Source organism: Oryzias melastigma, linkage group LG13 (assembly GCF_002922805.2).
Source record: "Oryzias melastigma strain HK-1 linkage group LG13, ASM292280v2, whole genome shotgun sequence".
NCBI lineage: Eukaryota > Metazoa > Chordata > Actinopteri > Beloniformes > Adrianichthyidae > Oryzias > Oryzias melastigma.
The window spans coordinates 14,793,381-14,816,814 of NC_050524.1; the positions used below are offsets into that span (position 1 = coordinate 14,793,381).

Here is a 23,434-nt window from a genome sequence, read left to right on the forward strand (position 1 = left end):
CATGATTGACTGATCCTTCAATGTAATGCTATCCAATTTATGCAAAAATATTCACGTCACTCTTGACTTTATTATTCATGATTTAAACATTATACTGTTAAATGTAATTGTATTATTTCTACTTTATTGTTTTTACTGTATGTTTTTCTTGTGATTATACTTTTTTTTTCAGCCAAGGTCTCACTTGAAAAATAGATCTCATCTCAATTGGACTTCTTGGTAAAATAAAGGTTCAATAACAACAAAATTACTAGAAAATATTTAAATTTGGTTAATTTACAGTTGTCTTGAATAATGTACATGTTTAAAAAAATCATTAATCAAACAGCATGCTTGAGGTTTTTTTCCAAACATGGTACAGTAAATGTATCCTAGAACTATAAATGTATACATTAATTCATAATTAAAAAAAACAACAGTGATGCCAAATACTGAATGTCACTGTATAACTGTATGGAGTTTAAATGGAATAGCTGCAGTAAATTCATTATTAAGAGGAATTCAACTGTGAAACAAGTGTGAGAATTATTAAGACTTGTTAAAAGCAAAGTGCTTTTTGATTTATTGGGTGGAGTAATATCCAAACTATGGTTTCTTTAGGCTTAAATATAAATTATTTTTTTATTGTACATATTCAAGAAATTGCTGTTAGGATTTTAAAATCTTTTAATATGTTTAATATGGAGTGACTTGTAGCCATTTGCTTGATTTTTGTTTTATACATTTTTTCCAAATAAATGCAAAAAAAAAAAGATATTCCGAACAAAAAAATAAAATTAATCAGCTTTTTATTCACTTATTTTGCCCAAATTAAAAAAAAAAAAGAAAATTCAGTTGAAAATGTGAATTTCATACAAACTTTATTTTGTCATGGTTATGTCTCAATATTGATGAACAAATCTTGTTTTTTTCTGACTTTGCAATATCCATTTCAATAGTTACCTTAATTTTTAACTTATAAAAAAACTCCACAAGAGTGACAATCATTTATTATGTCACTTTGGTGGTTTTCAAATTTGAAATGTTCAGTTTCTTAGAATGTTAGCAGTCATGTATTAAAGTCACCCAAACAAATAACAAATGCAAGAAACATTCAGTGGGGTACATCATTACATGATCTGGGTAAATGTGTCCTAAAAATAAGCACTAACAGTTTTATCTGGACGTATATACATCTCTGCAGTTCGCTCAGGATCAGGGGCGTCTGTGTGTGTCTGGGTAGAGCTGGTATTCACGTGAGGACGCTATTTACATTCATCTTTAGGTTTCATGAACACATTCACTCCATGATATCTGAATGACTGAGGTACAGACCGAGAGCGTGCATCCTGCCCTGCACGATCATATGCATTTAGCTGACAAGTAGTTTTGGCAGAAAAAAAAAAAAAAAAAATTAAGGCAACTTCATTCAAACATCTGATATATTTTCACCAGTTTAAGAGAAAATAAAAAACAAATGCAGTTTGTAATGTACTGAAAAAATAAAAGAACGCTTAACCAAAAACGGAATCAATCAGAAGAACTAAACAGTTCAAGAAAAAAATATGTATATTTATTTAAAATGATGCAGTTTAAAAAAAAGAAGATTAAAATCAGAAAAAGTTTATTTAAAAAAAAAATTATGCAATTTATGTCATTATGGATGATTGCTTTCTTAGCCATTAAATAAAAATTCTGTCCAAGAAAAAATGAAAACTACAAATTATGATTTTGACTGCTTTATGACCTTATTCGTGTTGGAAAATAATCTAAATTAAGCTTCTATGAATACAGCGGGGTTTCAAAATCAATGTCATTTCATTGGAAGGCCACAACACTGTTTGAGGGATACAAAAAACAGAAAAAAGAGTTTTTTTTTTTATCATATACCCTAAAATACAAGATGAAAAAAAATGAAATAAAACATTTTACGATCTAAGAAATGGTGCAAACTGACCATTTCCTACTGGAGACAAATGTCAGCTTTTACTTACTGTAACAAGTTTAAAATACAAATATGAATTTAATTCTGTGCTAAAAATAAAACTGAATATATTAGAATTTGTAAGAAATTTCTCAATATGCTTTTGGCTCTTTATTTTCAGATAGAATCAACTTCTACCAAAAAAAAAAGTGTAACATAAAGTACTTTCAGATTTTAAAATACTTTCCCTCTTTTTCCTTTACTGCAAATCTTTTCTTGTCTCATGATTTCCACAGCTCGGAACCTCCATCTTCTCTACTTTCACAATTATTTTTGTTACTAAAAACAACAATTCTGTTTACTTAGATTTCATTGTAACATAATCATTTACAATCAAAAGTAATAATAATATGGGCAAGAACTAGTTTTTTTTTTTTTTTTTTTTTTTAAGTCAAGTTAAGGAAATTAGGCGAGTGGAGCCAAACAATGAAATGAGTTTGAGACCCCTGATCCTCTGTTATTAGAGTATACAATAACATTCATCACTTGGGTCTTGATCTTTGTGTTTCTTAAAAGGTTGGTGGAGCAGCTCAGCTTTACAAGTCTAACAAGCTTTAAATAAAAGGAGATTTGAAATTAAAAAATATATATATGTTAGCAGTCATGAAAAAAAAATAATCAAAAAGAAACAGAAACATCTATAGTTTTCTTTGTGCAACAAGTCTTGTACAGACTCTGCTGCAGAGAAACAAATCTCATATTTGCCATTTATCATGCATAAGGCTAAATAATGACGATGTAACATATGAAAGTTTGCATCATTTCTTCCACTTAAATACACAATTTGTCACTGCATATGAAGAAAACGAATTTTGGAATATTACAGGTAACAAAATGACAAAAAAGGAATTAACAATGTTTAAATCTCTCAGTCGGGTTTGCTTTACAGTGAAATTATACATTTTTTTTCAACGAGAATACTGTCTTTATTTGACCTCCACTTGTTCCAGTGCACTCATACACAGTTGAGTAGTTGTTGCGTTGTGTCACTCGCAGGGTTAAAAAGAGAAAAGGTGTTTCAGGTGAGCTTTAAGAGCAAACTGCAGTAAATACCTACGATATAAATAGTTCTTGTTCAAAAAGCAGCTTTAAATCTTCCACCTTAAATGAATTCAAACCGTCATACTGTATACATGCCGTGGGCGGGACGGTCTACTTCTTTTCTCCGCTCTTGGCTTTAAACTTCACCACCATTACGGTGATGTTGTCAGGGCAACCCCGATAAAAAGACTGGAGGACAATGCTCTTGGCGCCAAAGTGCGGCTCATCGAGTCTCTCCCTGATGAAGCGAACCGCCTCCTCGTTGCTGAAAGTATCCCAGAGGCCGTCTGACGCCAGGATCATGAACTGAGGCTGCAGCTTGTTCAGGTCAAAGGTCATGATGTCGGGGTCGGGAACCACCACGTTCAGATTCTTCAGCGGGTAGTCGCCCAGGGATCGAGACATGGCCAGGATGCCCTGAACACGCCACGAGCCATTGAAACTGATGAATCCACCTGCAGAGAAAACACAAAAAAAACCATCAGAAGGTGAAGAATGCTTTCCCTTCATTTTGAAGTACAATTATATAAAAGTGCAGCACATGTCACAACAAAAACTATCATGAATCAGCTCCCATAACAACAGAAGATAAATTCAAATTTAGAAAAAAACGTCACAGATTACAGAGTGTCCTGCAAAACACTAGAGGGAGTATATCGGTTCATATTTGGGAACCAAACTTTATTATTTCAGATCAAATTATACTTCATTTCTTCTTTATCAAAACTGTTTTACTAACTTATTCATTTAAATGTTTGTTTTTGGAACTTTAAAACCCCAAATCCTGAGCACTTATGGACAATGTTCAAATAAAGTGAAAGAAGTAAGATGCATTTTCTAAGAAACGAAACCGCAAGGGATAATGTAAGACGAAGTGTGCATTATTAGGAATTAAGGACAAAATGCTGCAAAAGCATTATGATATGGGTTTGGGACTTCTGTTCATGTTTCTATATCTGTCCTTATTCAAAAAATAAATTCAGTAAAATTCCGCATACCCTGTGGAAACCCAAATCGTCCAACGCAAAATGGATGACAGTTGCTTTACATTGTTTTCTGATAATGCACACTTCAAATGGGCATTATCCTGCTTATACTATGGTTACTTACAAAAGAAATCAATGTTCAATCGATATGTAGTAATTTATTCTTGTTATCTTTCCGGTTTAGATCACTTTTTCACAAAAAGTGGAGTATTTGATAGATGATGCAGCGTGTTGTCACGGTAACATGACAAGGCGTTGCTGAGCCAGCTGAGCCGACACCAACCTCAACTGCAGCGGGAAAGTAAAGCGATATATATGCTGATCGTCACGATAGGTTAGATAAAGAATCAATTCAAAGTTTTTGTCCAGAAGATGAAGCAATGTGGATTATCACTTTTTAATCCATACCCAGCAGCCAATTAGAATAGAGTATTTATCAAGTATTTTATACCATAGTATAAATAGAAATAAACTAAGAAAACTTTGGTATTAACAGTTTCTAATAGGGTTCTGGATCTTTCCCTCTCACACGGTTCAATACACATCTCAATATTTAGTCCGCAAATTGATGCATAAAAGATAACAATGTTCCGATACAATGCAGTGTGATTTTCTAAAATCAATACAGTCTAGATATTCATTATTTTTTTGTCATTTAAAATGATAAATAACAAGCCTTTTAACAAAGACAATTTACTTTCAAAATTAAAGAGAAACAGGTCTTAAAATACAAAATAGATGAACAAAAACAATTAAATATCCAAATATTTACTCTGGAAAAAGAGAAAATATCATTTTGGCTTTGGCTTCAGCCTTTCCCCTTTTCAAACATGTATAGTTTCTGGAGAAATTATGTGAACTCTTTGGAATTACTTGGTTTATGCATAAACTGGACACTTGATTGTGTTCAAAAGAAACATGAAAACATATTTCGGTGTGATTTAAGCAGAAGAAAAAAAACACATCATGTGACTATTTCATACAAAAAATTAGTTATTCCCAAAGGGTTCTCATGCTTTCATGTGCAACTGTACTTCTTAATGCTTGACTTTTGTATTCTTTTTTTTTTAAATTGTATAATTTTGTAGTGTTCTACATGTTTTGTTTAACACGTTTGAAATAAATCAAAATACTATTTGACTTTTACCTACTGTCACTTTATATTTTAAGCAACAAAAACAAACTAACAGCTTCAAACCTGACATTTTAGGTCTTTTAGACTGCTCTAAGTGTCATATTATACTCAGGTACTGTTTTTAGAGCTGTGAAAAATAAAGGTTTACATATGTTTAGTTCACACATCCCTCACTGCGGTTCACCTTCAGCTATAATTGTACTAGACTGGCTTGGTAGAAGCAAGCGTGTGATTGGACGTCTTTTTGTCTGCAGTGTATGTACAGAAAGAGGAAAAAAACAGCAGAAACACAACAGGAAGAGAAACCGACTTTGACAGAAACTGATAATTAATTTCCTAATTGATACCTTTTTACCAGCATAATCTCGTTCATATCTATGGTTTTCAAATAATACTCCCATTGGTAGATTGATTTTTAGATTTGTATTTAATTTTTTTTACATCCCTAATTTTTAACAATCATAAAAAAGTTAAGATCTTCACACAATATGTATAATATCTGTAATGAAAGGAGGTGGTGGTGGCATCATGATGGAAGGTTTCATAATAGGAGGTTAGATGTTTGTTAGAAATTTATTCGGTGGATAGTGCTTAATTGCTATTATTCTAATTACTATTATTCATCTTTAAGAGTGTTGAGGGCAAACTAACCCCAAATCTATAAAAAATGAATGGTAAAACTTTCAAAATATAATTTGATAATTTTACGCCTGATGTAAGAGATATTTTATTTGAAGAATACCATAAATGCTGGTGACCAAATTATTTGTCAAAACAGAGCATTAAAATATATAATGGAACATGTTTATCTTTTTTTTTTTTGAATGCTACACGTCTGCTTTTGTGTAGGTTTGTCTCATTAAAACATGTTAAGGAAATTCTATCTATGGAATTTCAAGTTAGCATTTGGAATCAGCATCTTTATTCACATGTTTGAAAAAGGTCACAGTTATTGTTCTTTATTTGTAGGAGAAATTAAGACAGAAGATGAAGCTTTTTAATGCAAAAGCAGTGTTATTACCAACATTGCTCAATAGGTGGTGATGTTGAGCTTCCCTTCAAATTATTAATTTGGCAATCTGCCTTCAACCTCCTCAGCAGAGCAAGTGTGCAGACTGGACAAGAGTGAAAACAGTGACATTCACTTTAAACTGCGTGAATTCTCTGCTTCTATTTGATAACACAGTCGTAGACGCTGACCTTCAGTGAGTGACGAAGACAGCTCAGGAAACACAAAGAAAGAAGAATTATTATGAGCTTTGATCACAAGAAAAACATATTTTTGCCCTTTCATGATCTGATGTTCTCTTATGTTTTTAGCTTTGTTCCTTTGCTCTGGAAAAGATGAAAAGAAAAAAAAAAAGAGTTGCAGCTTTCTCACCGGCTTTCTTGATCCTCTTGCGTTCTTTGAGCTGGTACGGTTTGTGGTCATGCGATAGGGGAATGGCTTTGCCGTTTTTATCACACAGAACTCCACGAGAGTCTCCGACGTTCGCCACAGTCAGCTCTTTATCAGAGAGCAGAGCCACCAGACATGTGGTGCCTGAAACAGAGAGGAGAGGGAAACGGATCAGAATAGTGTGGATTTAAGGGCAGCTGAAAGATCAAACTATTAATAATAATGATAATAATATTAGGAAAAACAAGTATTTGTAACGTATTCTTTAAGTCCCATTAGTTGTCAGTCACACACCTAGGTGTGTGAAATGTGTTCTCTGCATTTGACCCATCCCTGGGGAGGGGTGAGCTGCAGATACAGCTGCGTTCTGGAATCATTTGAAGCTTTAACTCCCCCAGTTTAGCCCCTTTAAATGCTGAATGTCAAGAAAGGAGGCACTGGGTCCCTGTTTTAGAGTCTTTGGTACGACTCTGCCTGGATTTGAACTCACAACCTTGCAGTCTCAGGACGGACACTCTACCACGAGGTTCAACTGACCCCTTTATGGAACTTAAAAAGGTTTCCATATTCGAATCTGTCCATCACATAGCTATGATAAATAAGCATTTATATTTGAGTCCTATTGGAGTTTAGACAAAAAAATTGTCATAGTGTGAACATTTTTAATTTGAAAATAAAAACAACAAACCTTAATAAAAGTTTAAGTCCCACTCTGATTATCTTGATCTTTTTTAAACTGTGCTTTTTTTTTAAATTATGTTGATGTAGTTTTTTGTCAAAATCAAAAAAACCTGCATCGTTTTCTAGGTTTCTGTAGAGCGGCAGGAGTTTATTAGAACTTCACCTCCGAGTTATGGGCGGGGCCGTTCCCACCATCACTTTACTTACACGCTCTCCTGCTAGCTTACAGCCCCTCACAACCCCAACCTAACATTAGCGGTGCAACAAAAATGGCGAGCAATATTGGAGTTTTCCAGCCGTACAGTTTTGAGCCAGATTCCAGCTTAGAGGAGAAAAACGAAGACGTTCATGGATCAATTTGTCTTCAAGTGGGACAGGCACGCAGCTGTAGGTAACATGGCGGATGGGTGAATGCATAGAGCTCCATCATGGCGGACAGACTTTTCAAAGCGGAAATGGTTGTTTAACAATAAATTTTGAGCAGCAGATGAAAACCAACTAATGCAAATGTTTTTGTCTTAAACTTCTATTTTCTTAACCCACTGGAGCCACGGGGTTGCCATAGTTTGTAACGGCTACTGTTGAAGGCGGGATGCATCCTGGACATATTGACAGCCTGTTACACCTGATCTCTAGCTGCAGCCAGCCTCCCGGAGGTCAGCGAGCGGGGCTCCTGAGCTTTGTGGTATTTTTCTCATTTTTATCGAGACAATAATTAAAAGTAAAGTCCCCTAATTTTATTTTTGTTTTTAATTTTCCCCTCCTGGGTTAATGCAAATTTGTCACACGCAGCATTACACTTTGCTTATCCAGCAACACATAGAAAAATTTTTAAAAAATTACATTAAGAAATGTATTTTTTTTTAAATACATAAAATAAAAATTAACAATTATAACATTTCTGTCACAGCTACAAGCTTTTTCCAATTCTATTTTTGTTTTGTTTGCTCCTGATATACAATGATTTGAATAAAGAAATTCTCAGAAATGCACCTTTGAGCTTAAATTTCTTCATATGTGTCCTCCATCACAAAAAATGCCACAAAAACACCATTGTCATCGTAGTGGACATTATGGAAATGATGCAGAAATGCAGTAAATTTGATCCTTTTTTTATTTCTAAAATACTTTATGAAATACAACAAGGAAAACTTGAGTACATCCCAGGAATTTACTGTATTTATACAAGTCCTATTAAAGTAAGGAGAAAAAAGTCCAGCTCTGACTGTCAGGCCATCTGCTCTCACTATGAGGAAAATGATGGAGAGTGGGATTTACTGTGGAAAGCTGGGGGACCCCCACCACCTGAGGATGGACCACCCAGACGGAGAGGGAGGGAGAGGCAGACTCACCCAGAATTCAAGAACAAAATAAGTCACAGGAGACAGAGGACAGACGTGAAGCAAAGCGGACTCAAATGCCGTATGAGCAAAGGCTCCTGCACATTTCAAACTGTGCCTCAAAGCTCCGTGACTGCTTATGAAGACTGCTGAAGATTTCTCCTGCAGTTTGTCTCGAAGCATTTGGCTGAAAAAATGAAATCCATCTCGACTTTGAAGGCTCATTCCAGCTCAGCTCTGTTTTGCTGTTTCTAAAAAAGAAAAAAGTCAGCATTGGAGCAGAAAGGGCTGCTGAGGATGCAGATAAAATGAAATGTGAGAGCACAAAAAAGGAAGAGAGCTGAAAGAGGATCAGAGTTACAGAAAGTAGAAGAAAAGAGACGTTATGAAAGAGGCATTTTACTGTGTATTAACAGCTCCAAGTAGAATAAAAAGATACAAATTAAGTAAAAGAGTTAGACAGAATGGTTGGATGGGTGACAACTACAACTGAGAAAAATGCCAAATGAGTGAATCCTGAATCCTTTCTATTTTTTTAGCTTCATAATTGTACGCATCACTAATTCCGATGCCTCCATAGCCCTGTGCCGCACTGTCCAACTAATTATCCTTATCTAGTTTCCATGGTGATGGAAATGATGGACTGGGGTGCTTTGAGAGCACATCCTACTCCAATTAGCTTGACCATGCCCAGCATACATTCAGCAATCCCCATTTTTAAGCAGCCCCACAGCTCAAATATGGCATGTTTGTGTTAATTATTGGTTTGTCCGAGCCAGGATCTCAGTTTATCTGCCATCTAGTTAAGATCCTTGCACTCACACTCAGATTTAAGATTTCCCTGCACTGTAAAACCATTTATCTACCTTTTTGTATTGTCACCATAATACTTTAGTATAAATCTGTTTTGGGACTCTAGCTTCAATTTAATTCTTCATTCCCTTTTCTGAAGAAAAACAGGCACGTCTGCAGTCCAAAACAATCAAAACTCAAATTAAAAAATGCAAGTAAGGTCATTATGAAATTGTAAAGGGTCAAAAAGGAGTTTGAAAATAGAGATTTTCTATGTTTTAGATTTTATGAGAAGCACTATTTAACTAAATCAATGCAATTAATATACAATAAAAAGTAATAACTGATATAAAAAAATGATTGGTTACTTTATTATGTCATAAACATCACATTTTCTATCATATTTTTAACTGTCAAAAAATGAAGAAAAACAACCTCTATAGAATTTTTGAGTCTTTTTTAAAAGCTTTTTTTCTATGGGGTGTAACAATAATTGATTTTTAGGTCAGTGAAATGCAATGTTGCATAAATTACTTTTAAAGAGTAATCGATTACTTTAATTACTGGATGAAATTGTAATTAAATTACTTTACTCATTACCCAATTTCAAAAGTAACTTATAAAGTTAGCACAGACATGAGAGTTGGTTGCTCAGTTACACTAGGGTAGGCAAAAGCAGCTCATCACCAAGACATAACTTGCACTTAACTGAAAAGTTTTTGCCTCTGTTTTCAACAAATTAATCTACATCCATATTTCCACTCTCTTCATCTTCATTTGACCAAACTCCAACCCTCTACTAGCACGCATGCGTCCGTAATTCTGTTTTTTTAGTATTCTGTTTTGTTTCACTTAACCAAGATGGTTTTACTGCACCAAAATGTGTGCAAATTATAACTGTTATAAATGAATCAACATTATAAGTTGTAGGAAAACATTTTGAGTTCTAAAATTTGACAGAAGGGCCGGACCAGAAGCAGATGCGAGGGGTGTGTTTGTAATTCACCTCTTTAGAGAAAGAAATAACATGAAATCTGGATGAAAACACATTGTATTTTTGATTAATAACAAATATATATATTTAATTTAAAACTGAAAATATTGGGGATTTGATTTTAAAACTGTGACTTTAAATCTCATTTTAGTGACAATTGCACCAATGGGTTGATTTTTTTTTTTTGAGAAATGGTGCGTTCATGCGGTGTCAGAATGATCGAAAAATGACTGTCCTACTCGGAAATGACACATTTTCCAACACCACATAAATGCAGAATAATTTCCTGCACCTAAACAAAGATCAATGTATTCATGGTGTGCAATAGGGAAAATAATATAACAAAATAAAGCAAATAAGGATTATAATTATGATTTATTCCTGCCAGATTAAATAGTTTAACATGTGGTCTGTAGTAGGGCACTTTGTAGTGAAGGAATTCGGATACAACCTAGACACCTCGGCCAAATCTACATTCAGATACAGATTCTGCAATTTTACTTTAAACCCTTAAAATAGATTTGCTGCTTAGTCCAATTAAGGAGAGAAATATGTTTTTTTTATTACTATCCAGTGGCATGCAGCCACATTAAAGGTAAAACTATAGAAAGCATTTGTGAATTCTTCCATTTATTTTTAACTTTCCAAAAATACTGCATCAATCTACTGGAGAATTGTGTTAAACATGGAGATTGTTTGGATTCTAAAGCAGACAATATGAGAAAAAAGAGAGAATTTGTAAAAACTGCAACCAGAACATTGTTATATCTTAAATGAATATACGTGTGAAAGTTTTCTTAAATTGATGAGGTTTGCTGCTGAACGAGGATGAATCAACTTGCTGTTGTCCAGGAAACGGAGCTGAATGAAATGGATCTGTGTATTGTGCTTGAATCTGCTCTCGTAGCCAGCTCAATTTAGACTTGTTGCGACAGAAAGATGGCTGCAATGTATCATGTGACAGTTAAATCAGATTCTGAGACAAGGACTCACAACTGCAACCTCATCAGCAGACATCCCCTTAGATGCTGGTAGGGAAGTAAAACAAAGACTGAGACTGAGACTAGATAATTCACTGAAGCGGTGGTGGATTTTCCCTCCAGGTTGTTGTGCTGTCCACATGAAGAAGATTAAAAGCTGAGGGAGTGTTTTTGGAACATTAAGCAGTGATGGATCAGGAGGAAGTCTTCTGTTGGAACTTGAACAATTTGGACCAAGAAGTCGGTGCTTCAGCTAAGGAGCCAGGAAGGCAAAGGAAAATGAGAAAACAAAAGGTGACACAACACAGTGGAAGGTCAACATTTTCTGAGAGGCGTGGCCTCCAGACTGGTTGTTTTGAGCTCTGACACTCATCATTCTCCATGTTATCATCTGACCCATCATTTTCACCTCAGTGAACCTCTTCCCGACCAATGACCTCTTCAATTAACATACCAGACACACTTCAGCTGCTCTTTCTTAAGACAGACACTGTTTGGGTCAAAAACGGTTCAATTTTACTCAAATATTAGCTTCGCATAATCATTTTCTAATAAAAACTATTTTGAAATCAAGCTGTTTGAATCCAAATTTCCTTATAAGGATGGCTATTACTCCTATCTTTTAAAACTAATATCTATAAACCATTAACAGTATATGAGAACTGGACCGAACAAGTGTGATGTCACCCATAGAAAATTATGTACTTCTGGTTCCAATGAAATTTGGGTAAACTCACTCGCCATTTTTTTACAATATGGATGCTGTCGTGTTGGAGCCAGAGCCTGATGTCATCAGTAAGCAGTGATTGGTCATGTGGACTGAGTCGGCGTCCCCATGGCAACCACTCTCACCAATCAGGAGTGAGTTTGTTGGATGTCTGCATCCCTATTCACTTGAAAGTGGGCTCAGGAGAATCCGTCAATCAAATGTTTTAAACGTTTGACACAAAATCAACTTTTATTTAGACATCTGATTGGTCAGTTTATAAGTTGAATAACTTACAATAAGGGGACTGCATGGTGGCGCAGTGGTTAGCGCTCTTGCCTCACAGCGAGAAGGCCCCGGTTCGACTCCTGGCTGGGACCTTTCTGTGTGGAGTTTGCATGAAAACATGCTTCATAGGTTAATTGGTGACTCTAAATTGTCCCTAGGTGTGAATGTGAGAGTGTATGTGTGTGATTGAGGCCCTGCGACCTGAGTAATAGCTGTTTATTTCTGAGCAGAAGTCTGTGGGATTTTGGCTTCTTGGAACCACCAGGTACTTCCTGTTTGGAAAACAAGGGAGGGAGGGGTCAGTCCAGTTCTCATATACAGTCTATGCTCTGAACCCAACAGATCACAGAGTCTGGTGTAACAGAACATTGCTTTTACCCTAATCATTATGGAATGATTTATTTATTGTAGTCTCTTATTATGGGATTCACAGAAACTCTTCAACTAAATCTGGTTGTCACATAAATTCATTCTTAAAATAAATGGAAACCTTATAATACCAGTCTTGGTTTATGAACATGTCTATAACAATTGTGTGTAGTTGCTTGGTTAGATCATTTCAATGTCTTCTTTGTGTAGAACCATAAGATCTCACTGTTGGTTTATGAAATAATGGAGCTCAAATAATAACTATTTCCAGTAAAGCTGCTAATACTGTAGAGTGTAAAAATAAAACAATTTACAAATAATTAGGAGCCACAAACCCAACACGTTTGTAAAGAAAACATAGTTTAATCTTTTTTTAAATTCATTAATTATTTAACAAAAGATTTGCTAACTTTCAAGATGCACACCAAAGGAGATCAGAAACAATTCTGCATGAAAAAGCTCTTAAATTAGTGAAAATAAACAAACTAGATGCTACTTTTTTAGTTATTTCTCTTCCCTATCCACTGAGCCTGTGGCTTTGATGGGGCCACACCACAGAAAAACGACCTTCACACAGGAACTTCAAAGTTCTTGAGGTGAGAGAAAGCCACCAGTCATACCATGAAATGAGATTATAATCTTGCCCTTCATGTTCAGTAACCGGATAATGCTGCTGCTGCAAAACAAAATGGTTTGATGATGAGTTCCCAGATCTTCTTGGCCTGACCTTACATCTTATATGAATAGAAATCTGTTTATATGAGCGTACCCCGCTTGTCCCAGCACTGCCCTGAAGTCGTCCCACCCACGACCTCCAAACAGCAAGTTTGGATCACTCACAATCGACAGCTTTGTGTCCATGTTTGTGTTTTCCCTCATTTCCTTTCATTTTAGCAATCCCAGCAGGCTCTCCTTCCTCTGTGCTGCAAAACTCCTACTCAAACAAAGCACAACGTTCCCTTTCCGGACATGGATCCTTAAGTTGACCCTTCCCTGAACACTCACTATCCTTCACTCTCTCATTCCCAACATCCCATCTCAGGTAATTACTACAAGCCTCGTAAAGATCAACATGCATCTGAACAGCTGAATAAGCAAAGTCTTTGGACTGCTGACACTCACAGTTCAATGGGTATCAGGGAGCTAAATGAAGAATCAAATATTGGAATAAATACAAACTTATTAAACTCATCCGGATGTTTTTCTGCTGGTAATCTCCACCAGATAATCAACCATACTCATCTCGGTAAAACTCAAGTATGGGTTCATGAAAGCACCAATACACACCTGCTTCGTTGTAAGTGGCAGAAAGTTTTTCCAGCATGTCTCTGTCCAGCGTCAGGATCTGCTGCTCCAGGATGGTGGGATAGGAAAAGCTGGCCTCCTCCTTTTTCTCGTCTTTCTCCTTGTCTTTGTCTCGGTCTCGCTCTTTCCCCCGTTCGTAGGTCAGTAGCTGCTGGCGCAGAGCTTCGGGCAGGTGAGCTTTCGCAAAGTCAGCAGCAGCCTAATAATGGAGAGCGAAAGAGGGGAGAAAGAAGGAAAAAAATCAGACAACAGAAGCCAAAAACAAGTCTTTATATCCACCAGAAGATCTAAGATATAATCCAAACAATTATAATAATAAAGGAAAAGAATAGGATTTTCTGATAATGTTGAGTCAAAGTAAGAGTTTTCTATCCAGAATAAGAAATAAAGGGGCATACCTAAAAAATACTTATTTTCCAGATAAGTAAAAATTTAAGACTGTTATATATACTGTATATATATATATATGTAAATATATTGTCAGCTAATGCAAAAAAATTGAGAAAAAAATAAAAAAATTTTCTAACAAAATGTCCTCATCTTTCTGAAGTTCTCATTTGAGATATATTTCTAATACAGTGTGTGGATGCAGCCAGAAAATCATCACGACTTTCCAGCTTATTTGATACATGTTCCTGGGTTCATGATGGGCCACTGTGTACAGGGGGCGGAGCAACGGGGGTCAAATTCTTCGCCCCACACTTGCCCCCCACAATTATTGAGTATCATTATTAACAAGGATTAAGAAAATCATCAGTACAAGTTTTTAGGTTTTGCAAAAATAACAAAAACAATATATTTTTTACTGCGACGGACTGGCGACCTGTCCAGGGTGAACCCCGCCTTCGCCCATCAGTAGCCGGGATAGGCTCCGGCACCCCCGCGACCCCGAACGGGATGAAGCGGTCAAGAAGATGGATGGATGGATGGATGGATATATTTTTTAAATAAAATATAGACAATAATAATGAATCAATCGATTAGAATTACATAATTTTACAGAACTTTCCCCTCAGATACAGTTGTTTTTTAGCTCCGCCCCTTCATAAAAGTATGAGGGAGGTCAGATAATCACACAAAACAACAAAAAAATAATATTTTTTTTCTGATATGTTAAAGAACTGTTTTTATTTAAAAGACTAGGATTTATGTCTGTAGAGAATACAGTATCATTGGATTTGTGTGTGCGTAATTCCTGATTTGTAACTCATACAATACATTTTGTGTGTAACTTTATGTACTTGCAACTGTGCTTTCACGTGTACAAAAATGACAAAATACATAAAATACAAAATAAATGTACACATGCACAACTTTAATACCCCAGCTTGAAACTAACTACACATACAAATATTTAAAAATGATGCATGACTCTTTTCACAACTCGGAGATTCATTTGTAAGTGATGCGTTTAAATGCTGCTAGAAAGCTGGGTCATCAGAGTTTTCTTTTCCGCTGCTTTAAACTTAGATTGTGAATAATATCTGGTAAAACCTTGACATTTTCCCACTTTCTTGAACAGATATGCCCTGATTGTTAATATAGAAATGTCTAAAAACGTGCACAACTGCAAGTACGTAAAGTTACGCACAAAATATATTGTATGAGTTACAAATCAAGAATTATGCACACACAAATCCAATGATTCTATATATTCTCTCCATATTTATGTCTTTGGGTTTAAGTTGCAAGCTGGGTCATTTGAGTATCTACATTCCTTATTAACTAATAATAAATGTACAAATAAGTGCACATGTGGCATAGAAAAGGGCTCCTACAGCAAAAGCATTTTTGTCTTTCCTCCCTCGCTGAAGAGGATGAACCAAAAATAAAGAGAAAGACAGAAAAAGCACATCCCAAAACACATGCCAGCTCCGTGGGATCCAGCAGTGGAAACTGTAACCTCACCTTTGCCCATTTTCTCCAAAATATATCACCATGCTGATATTTTGTTCCATGCTATCTGCATGTTTAGAGCAAGCAGCACTCGTCTGTCAAGGCTGGGCGCTCACACACGACCAGCCAGTAGAAGGTCATGAAACGTCTGATAACTTACTGCTGACGGGCCACTGATCTGTATCCTTCAGAGCTCGCTTTTCACACGTCTAATATTCACAGAAAACGAGCAGCTCCAGGCCACGGGAGAGAAGGAGTTGGGCTTTTTCAGGTGCGTCAACAGAGACCCTCAGATGAACCCAATGTCTCTGGTGTCCTAATCTGCAGTTCAGATCACACTGCACTGGAAAATGGCTGTAAAGAGCTCACATCTTCAGTGTCATAAAATGAAGAGAAATTCCTTCAGTTTCTTCTCTGTTTCACCAAGATTACCAATCAGCAAAACAATTCATTGGGTAGTTTTTAATCATCCCTCCAGCTGCTTAACCTGAATGTCAAAACTAAGACAAGATTAAAAGGATTAAAGAAAGGATGGAGGGTTGGATAACAGGAAGAATGAAGACTAAGACAAGTCAGGGGATGATAGAAAAAAGGTGAAAGTAAAAAAGAAACACAATATATATGACGAGATTTTAGATTTACTGATTCACTGGGATCAGATAGGATGGGTCATCTAAGCAAACTTTGATTCCAGAAACAAACAGAAATATCTAAAAAAAATTGAAATAAAAAATATTCATTAGGGACCCAATCCAATGAAAATTGTGTTTTGATGTTCTTTTGGCATTTTCTGACGCTAGAGGACATATAGTATAAAGAAAATTTAGCCTAAAATTGCATTTCTGAATAATTCTTTATTCAAATCAGGAGCAAACTAAAAATACCATCGGAAAAAAAATGACAAAATATACTGAGCTCCATTCTGATACATCTATGTCTCTGTTTTCCTCCTCAGAACTGGCATGTGGATCAAAATTTTATGGGTGAGAACTCCGATATTACTCTTCTTGTTGCACTGCTAATGTTAGGTTGAGGATGTGAGGAGCTGTAAGCTAGTGGGAGAGTGTGAACAGAGAGCTCTCAGCAATTGGGAAGTGAAAAGCAAACGGTCCCACCCAGAATACAGAGTACCGTAGTGATATGTACTAGCAAGAGTCTGGCGATACAATTTGTATTGCAATAAACGATATGATTTGTATCGCGATATAGCCCAAGAAATTTTAAGAGACAATATTTTTCTCTTTTTTAAATTTTGACTTAAAAAAACTTTATCTGAATATTAAAACACCTTTCACATATATAATTGTTGCTCTGCGACTGTATGCTGCACGTCTGGCCTCACTTCCATGAGCCACGCAGCCTCTAAATCCACCACATTTTTATATGGTACCAGTACCAACTTGCCACAGCTTTTTTTTGTATTATTACTCATCCTAAGGTAAAACTGAGTGTAAGAACAACAGCATTTTAAATTGATACAAGTATTGACAAATGTAGTATCGCAACATTTCACTGAATTAATATTTTCTTGTACCCCTTATGTAGAGTAAAAATTCTAATGCTCTACTGCCGCTCTGCAGAAACTATGTCCTAGAAAATGACACTGGACTTTATTTTACTGCCTGGATTACTTTATTATGTACCACCATGGTACTGTTTGTTTTATGTTCTTGTTAAACTGTGAAAACCAATGAAAATATATATATTTATATAAAAAGAAAATGACACAGGATTTTTAAAATGTTGGCAAAAACGGCATCATTACAACTAAAAAAAAGTTTAAGGAATGCTTTTACAAAAGAATAAAACATGATTTTAGTCCACATCTTTAGTCTGCAGAACTTGATCAAACTTAGTTCAGTGTTGATGAGCAGAAATATAAAAGTAAGTGTGAATGAATGAGTTTTATTTCTCACACCTTGAGATTTAAAATCTGATTTCATTCTGATTATCCTAACAGGAAGAGCTGCATAAACCTCCAGCCTAAACACAGAAGGTGTTTGAGGGAGTAACAACGATTCCGAGGGTCACATCGGACTTGACTTGCTCAAACATGCAGGTTCACACATGTTCCCCCTCACACACACACATGCTCAATGAGGTCACCTACACGGCTTGCAGTCTCTACACTGTAACCCAAACACTCCCTCCCCCAGCAGAAGCCTCACAGTTCTCCAGAAATAGTCAGCCCGCCCGAACACTTCCATCCATCACAAGTCGAGGCAGGCAGAAATGAAGAAAATCATTTGAGGATTTGTTTAGATTCACCCTGAGGGGGACACAGAACCAAAGTATATATATAAAAAAATACTTTCTCTGCGCTCTGGGATAAGACAGGCCATGGGAAAATATCATCTGACAGAGAAAGCAGATCTGGAGAAGAAGATAAAAAAAGAAGGGGCTTGAGAGAGCAGTTTCTGCACCACTTCATTAGCATCACTCAAGCACATCATTAAAAAGGAAAGAAAAAACAATTAGTGTTGAGGAATCAGACAATAAAATAAAAAAAAGCAATAGTCACGGAAAACATTGTGACAGAAATGCAATTTCTGGTCCTATTATACCAGACTAGCTTCATATATATGTTAAGACATACAAATTAATTGGTTCCTGTTTCACTGCAGATGCAGACTAAATATTTACATTATTGACACACAAAACTCAGCATAAAAAGCCATAAAAATCACACTTTGCCAGAGCTGATTAAGACTTTTAAAACTTTAAAATGTACGAAAGTGTTGCCCTAGTAAACAGTTTTGAAGTTGTCTCCACAAAAATATCAAGAATTATCTTGACAAGTTGGGGTTGTATTTGTCCATTAGTAATTGAAGTTACAAAAAGTTATTTTTTTTAATTTAATTTTTCATTCCTAAAGAACTCTGGCTCATAATGCATAGGGATGACAACAGGCCTGATCTCTGACAAACACATAAAACAGCACTTTAAATTTAGAGTCCAACTCCAATCATCTTTTGATCTATTTTAAAAGGTGACTCAGAACAATTTGAATAAATAAATACCCAGAAAAGCAATTTTTCATCTTAATTCCTTTTATAAACATCATTCGTGATGAGAAAAAAATGAAACAAGAACATGTTAAACACACAAAAAACACAATTTTCATAGGAGTGGGTCTTTATGATAAGACTGGGGAGTTCAGTCAACAAAGTTGATGCATAAATGTGTGAAAGTGAAGACATTGTAACTGAAAAAGGGTTATTTTGCAGGAGAATAAGACTTGTTTTTTATATTTTGTTGATCAATTGCAATTTGAATATTTCTAAACCTCAAAATTGATTTTATATAAACATCCACATCACATCCCACATACTTTTTACAGGAATTATATTTTTTGTGTCTGTTTCTGTGCTTATGAACTAATGCACTAAGCCCAGACAAGCTTTCATTCCAGCTGGGAGGAGAAACTCTCGTCTCCTTCATGCTGTGTTGCTCCATATTTCTACCAACAACAAAGCCTCACCTAAAATGGCGAGTGGAGCCACGAGGCTTGATACTGAGCCGTTTATGTCCAGATCCCCCCTGGAGAGTTTGAATGAAAGTTCACGAAAAGTTTCCAAAAGTCGACTGGAGAGAAAACTTTCAACACAAGCACACAGTGTGATCTGATGAAAAAGAGTCACGAAGCCATCAGTGCACCTACACCTCTGCAAACCTCCTGACCTTTATGTCACTGGAATAATATTCAAATACCTGACAGAAGCTCACATGCTTAAGTATTCTAAAATCTGATCTCTCACGTATTGTATCTAAGGTCATCCAAAAAGAGTGCTTCCCGTGACAAGACTGGATTATTGAGGATGTGAGGCTTTTTGTACATCAATACTTCTCAAGTATTTCTCTTCTGAGCAAACTGGGCAGAATAAAATCAAGGATAGAAAATAATCTGAAAGAAGTTGTTTCACTGAGTGAAATGCGTTTATATATTTAGGTATTTTCCATAACTCTATGTGCTAAGATACACCTCAAATAAGATTTACGTAAGAGAAGGGAGGGGAGAGGTTGAATTAAGTGACTCAATCTACTCTTTAAAGTCCCACTTTAATTATCTAATCTTTTGTAAAAGTGTAACCGGTTGTCTTTTAATTGTTTTAAGCCAAAATCGAACAACCTGTGTCATTTTCTAGGCCATAGTTTCTGCAGTAGTTCATAATAAATTTGCCTCTAAGTTGTGGGTAGAACTGTAAAGTAAGCCTTTCCTGACCTTCCATCATCCCTTTATTTACACCATTGACTGTATATCGAGAACTGGACATAGCGGGTGTGACGTCACCCATCCAAAATGCCATACCTCCAGCTCCAGCCGAGCAAAAAAATTGTGGCAAATGTCAGGAAGTCCATTGAGTGTCATAAAATTCCCCTAACTTTAGTATTTATCTTCATAAATGAAGTCCCAGTGCAACACAGGTTTGATGGAACATCTGGTAACCATGGTTACAGCAGCTCAAAGTACCAGCTGGCTAGACATCTGTCCCACCTCAGTTGCCGTCTCCTTGCAAGGTTCCTAAAATTTTCAGAAAAACAAACGCCTCCCTTTGAAAAAACAGCACAGATTGCAGCTTTTTTTTTTTTATAGAAACAAACTGATGTTACCACAGAGGCAACAACATCCAGGCCATGCTAAATCCACAAAAGACTTGCAAACACAGACAGGCTCTGCTCACAAAGTGATGAGAACTCTTACAGAGGTGATTTGCAATCAGGAATTGATTGCATCAGAGAGTCATCAGCCAGCATTTCCATCTGTAACACACACACACACATCTCGGGGAAGGATCCCAGTGACAGCCGCGTCCATTAGAGGAGGTGAAAACTCATTAAACCCAAACACACCACGCGTAGGAAAGCTGCCTGGGTTCTGAAGCACCTCGTCAGTGTCCATGACCCGGTTGCTGCCTCAATAGACTGTTTGGATTAGACAAGAGGCTCCCAATCATTTTACACTCTTTCACAGCAGAAATGACTCATAACTGAAGCAAGAAAACATTTAAATATTCACTTAAGTCTTGATTTCAAACCAGTTAGATGGTATATGTAAAAAAGACAGCATAAAGATGAAGGAAAGAAGGATTAAATGTGTTCTTCTAAAGTCAATTTGACTTGTTTGAAAGATTTTAAAATGATTTTAATGGTTTATAAATTTTTTGATGGTCTTGGTTCTTCTTATCTCAACATGAACAGCCAGCCAAAGAACTTCATGGCTGCAGAGACTGAGCAGGTTTTTAAGATGAGGCTATAGATCCACCTTTTAAAGGGCATATACCATAAAAAAAAATCAACTTTTTGAGCTTTTAAGTGTATTTTAATGTTCATTCCTCACTATAAACAACCCTAAAACTGTATTTTGATCCACTGACGCATTTCTGAGTAATCCTCTATAAACCTGCACTCTCAGCTCAGTAAAATTATTTATTGAAAATTATTTATTGATAATTTCTCATATTTTTAAAATTATTTCTTATATATTTTATGTTTTTTTATTTATGCATTTTTTTCTATTTCTGATCATTTTTTCCATTTGATTCTTTTGTGTTATACTTTAGATATTTTCATTGATTTTCTGTTTCAAGTGTTTGGTTAAAACATTTCTGAAATCATCTCAGAATTTCGTCATAGACTTTGCCAACATCAATTTTTTAAATCAAATATTAGTTTCCTGCTTTATATTAGTCAGTGTTTTTTAAAGCCTTCATACACTCCTCTGTCTTCACCTTCTGCATGTTCTACAAGCCTACCTAAAGAAATAAACTACAACATCATAGCTATAGCTCTGATAACTCAGAAGCAGGGCTTCAAGACACACAATACTTTAAAACAGAAATAGAATATAAGAAAGGGGTCATTTGGTGTTGTGAAATAAATACAGCCTTGGATAGTTTCTCATCCCACACCTTGACTGAGTTCAGAAAGCAGCATCGCCCACACAGAATGCCTCTACTTTCCCTTTGCTGCAAGAAATCTAATTATATCTGTGTCTAAATATTACACTCTCTTCCTACATCACTAAGCCAAAAAGTCCCCCAATGATTTTGTTCTTTATAGAAAACTGTTCAGGGATCAAAATAGCTAAAAGAATAGATAAAAAAGTGAACCAAAGTTAAGATTTCTTCTGCACAAGTAAAGTGCTGATGAAGACCTAATTTGTTTTACCACAAAAACGGCATCTGGGCATTGTTCAGATTATGTCTTCCTCTTTTTTCTTTTTGGCTGAGTAAAAAGGACCAACATTAATGCTTCTAAAACTGCAAACTGTAAAACCTCCTCTTGGGGCCTCTTGTAAAAGCTAATTAACCCCACAGGAGATCTGTATTAACAGTTCAGCGTTCCAGCTAAACATTTAGAACAAAGTACAAGGAATAACAGCCATTCTTAGCATAAATCCTACACATTTACTTAAAAGTTTCATGCTTTTCATGCAGAATTAGAACATTAGGCTGACGTACTGGCAGTTCTCATAAATGAAAAGACGGATTTACTAAGATAGTCCTTTCTGCAGAGGATCTAGAGGGTTAGAATGAGCCCCGCTCAGATTTCCTAAAGCTCATGAATTTCCTCGTCCCAGAAAAAGAAGAGAAAAGATGAGGAGGGAATAGTTCAAATCTCCATAGGCTTGTCCTTTGGAACTGCATTTAGACCTAACAGCTACCTGGTCTATTAATACACACCCCTGCACAACTCCTGGTGTCTGGATTTATCTCAGATATTAACTTGACTTCACCTTCTCCTGCTTTCGAGGATGAAAAAAAAACCTCGGAGGAGTTCACTCATTTCACACTAATCAGCAATTTTTTTTCCTGTCTTTTTTAGATTCGGTGTGAGAGGAGGACAAGTTCATCAGGCAGGACTTCTTCCACAGCCTCTGTGTATGCTGGCCTTTTAGGCTGACTTACATTACCTCCAGAATGTGGCTCTTCTTCTTATCTTATGCTCCGTTCACACCAGCCTCTTCAGCAACCACTTCTACTGAAAGTACATACATATGGAACCAAATAGGAGCCATCAGATTTGAAACAACCTGAAAAAAATATTGGTGTTGGGCTTAAAAAAAGGGTCTAAAATTTTCTGCTTTTCTGAATAAACTTAATTATTTTCATCTTAAAAATAATCAAAATAATACTGTTGCTTAAAGTTAGCAAAAGAAAAAGATAGCAAACATTTAGAATCCACTGTGTATGCCGTGGAGTCGAGAAAAAAGTGAAGTGCAACTGTGTTAACCAGTAAACCACAGGGAACAAGTGGAATTATCAATTGGTCTTAGCCACTTTATTCAAGTATAATGGCGTTTTTGACATCCATATTATGTGACATAACAAAACGGTGCTTGGAACGGGCTAGAGCTGTGTTTTGGAGGGGCAGTTTGTACACTATAAAACTGTTTTTTACGCCCATCTTTGGACAACACAAGACTATGATAGTACAGACATTATGGACATTTTCTGTCCATAATTACCCAAGATCCCAGAGTCAGTGAGTGCAGAGGTTACCACCCTCATCCATTTTGATTGGTCTTTCGTGTTAGCCCCAACCCCATGAGCCAGAAC

The 23,434-nt window shown here is 36.0% G+C and overlaps 1 protein-coding gene across 1 annotated transcript in view; it reads right to left on the reverse strand.

Annotated features, from left to right (window-relative positions):
• Positions 1-843: 843 nt before the first annotated feature.
• Positions 844-23,434, reverse strand: part of ppm1lb (protein phosphatase, Mg2+/Mn2+ dependent, 1Lb) — a 48,091-nt gene continuing 25,500 nt past the window's right edge. Inside the window, exons 3-5 of the mRNA XM_024276872.2 lie at positions 13,962-14,178; positions 6,507-6,668; positions 844-3,459 (exon numbers count right to left, since the gene is read on the reverse strand). Of these exons, the coding sequence (XP_024132640.1) occupies positions 3,116-3,459; positions 6,507-6,668; positions 13,962-14,178 (723 nt within the window). The 3' untranslated portion in view covers positions 844-3,115. The remainder of the gene's footprint in view (positions 3,460-6,506; positions 6,669-13,961; positions 14,179-23,434) is intronic.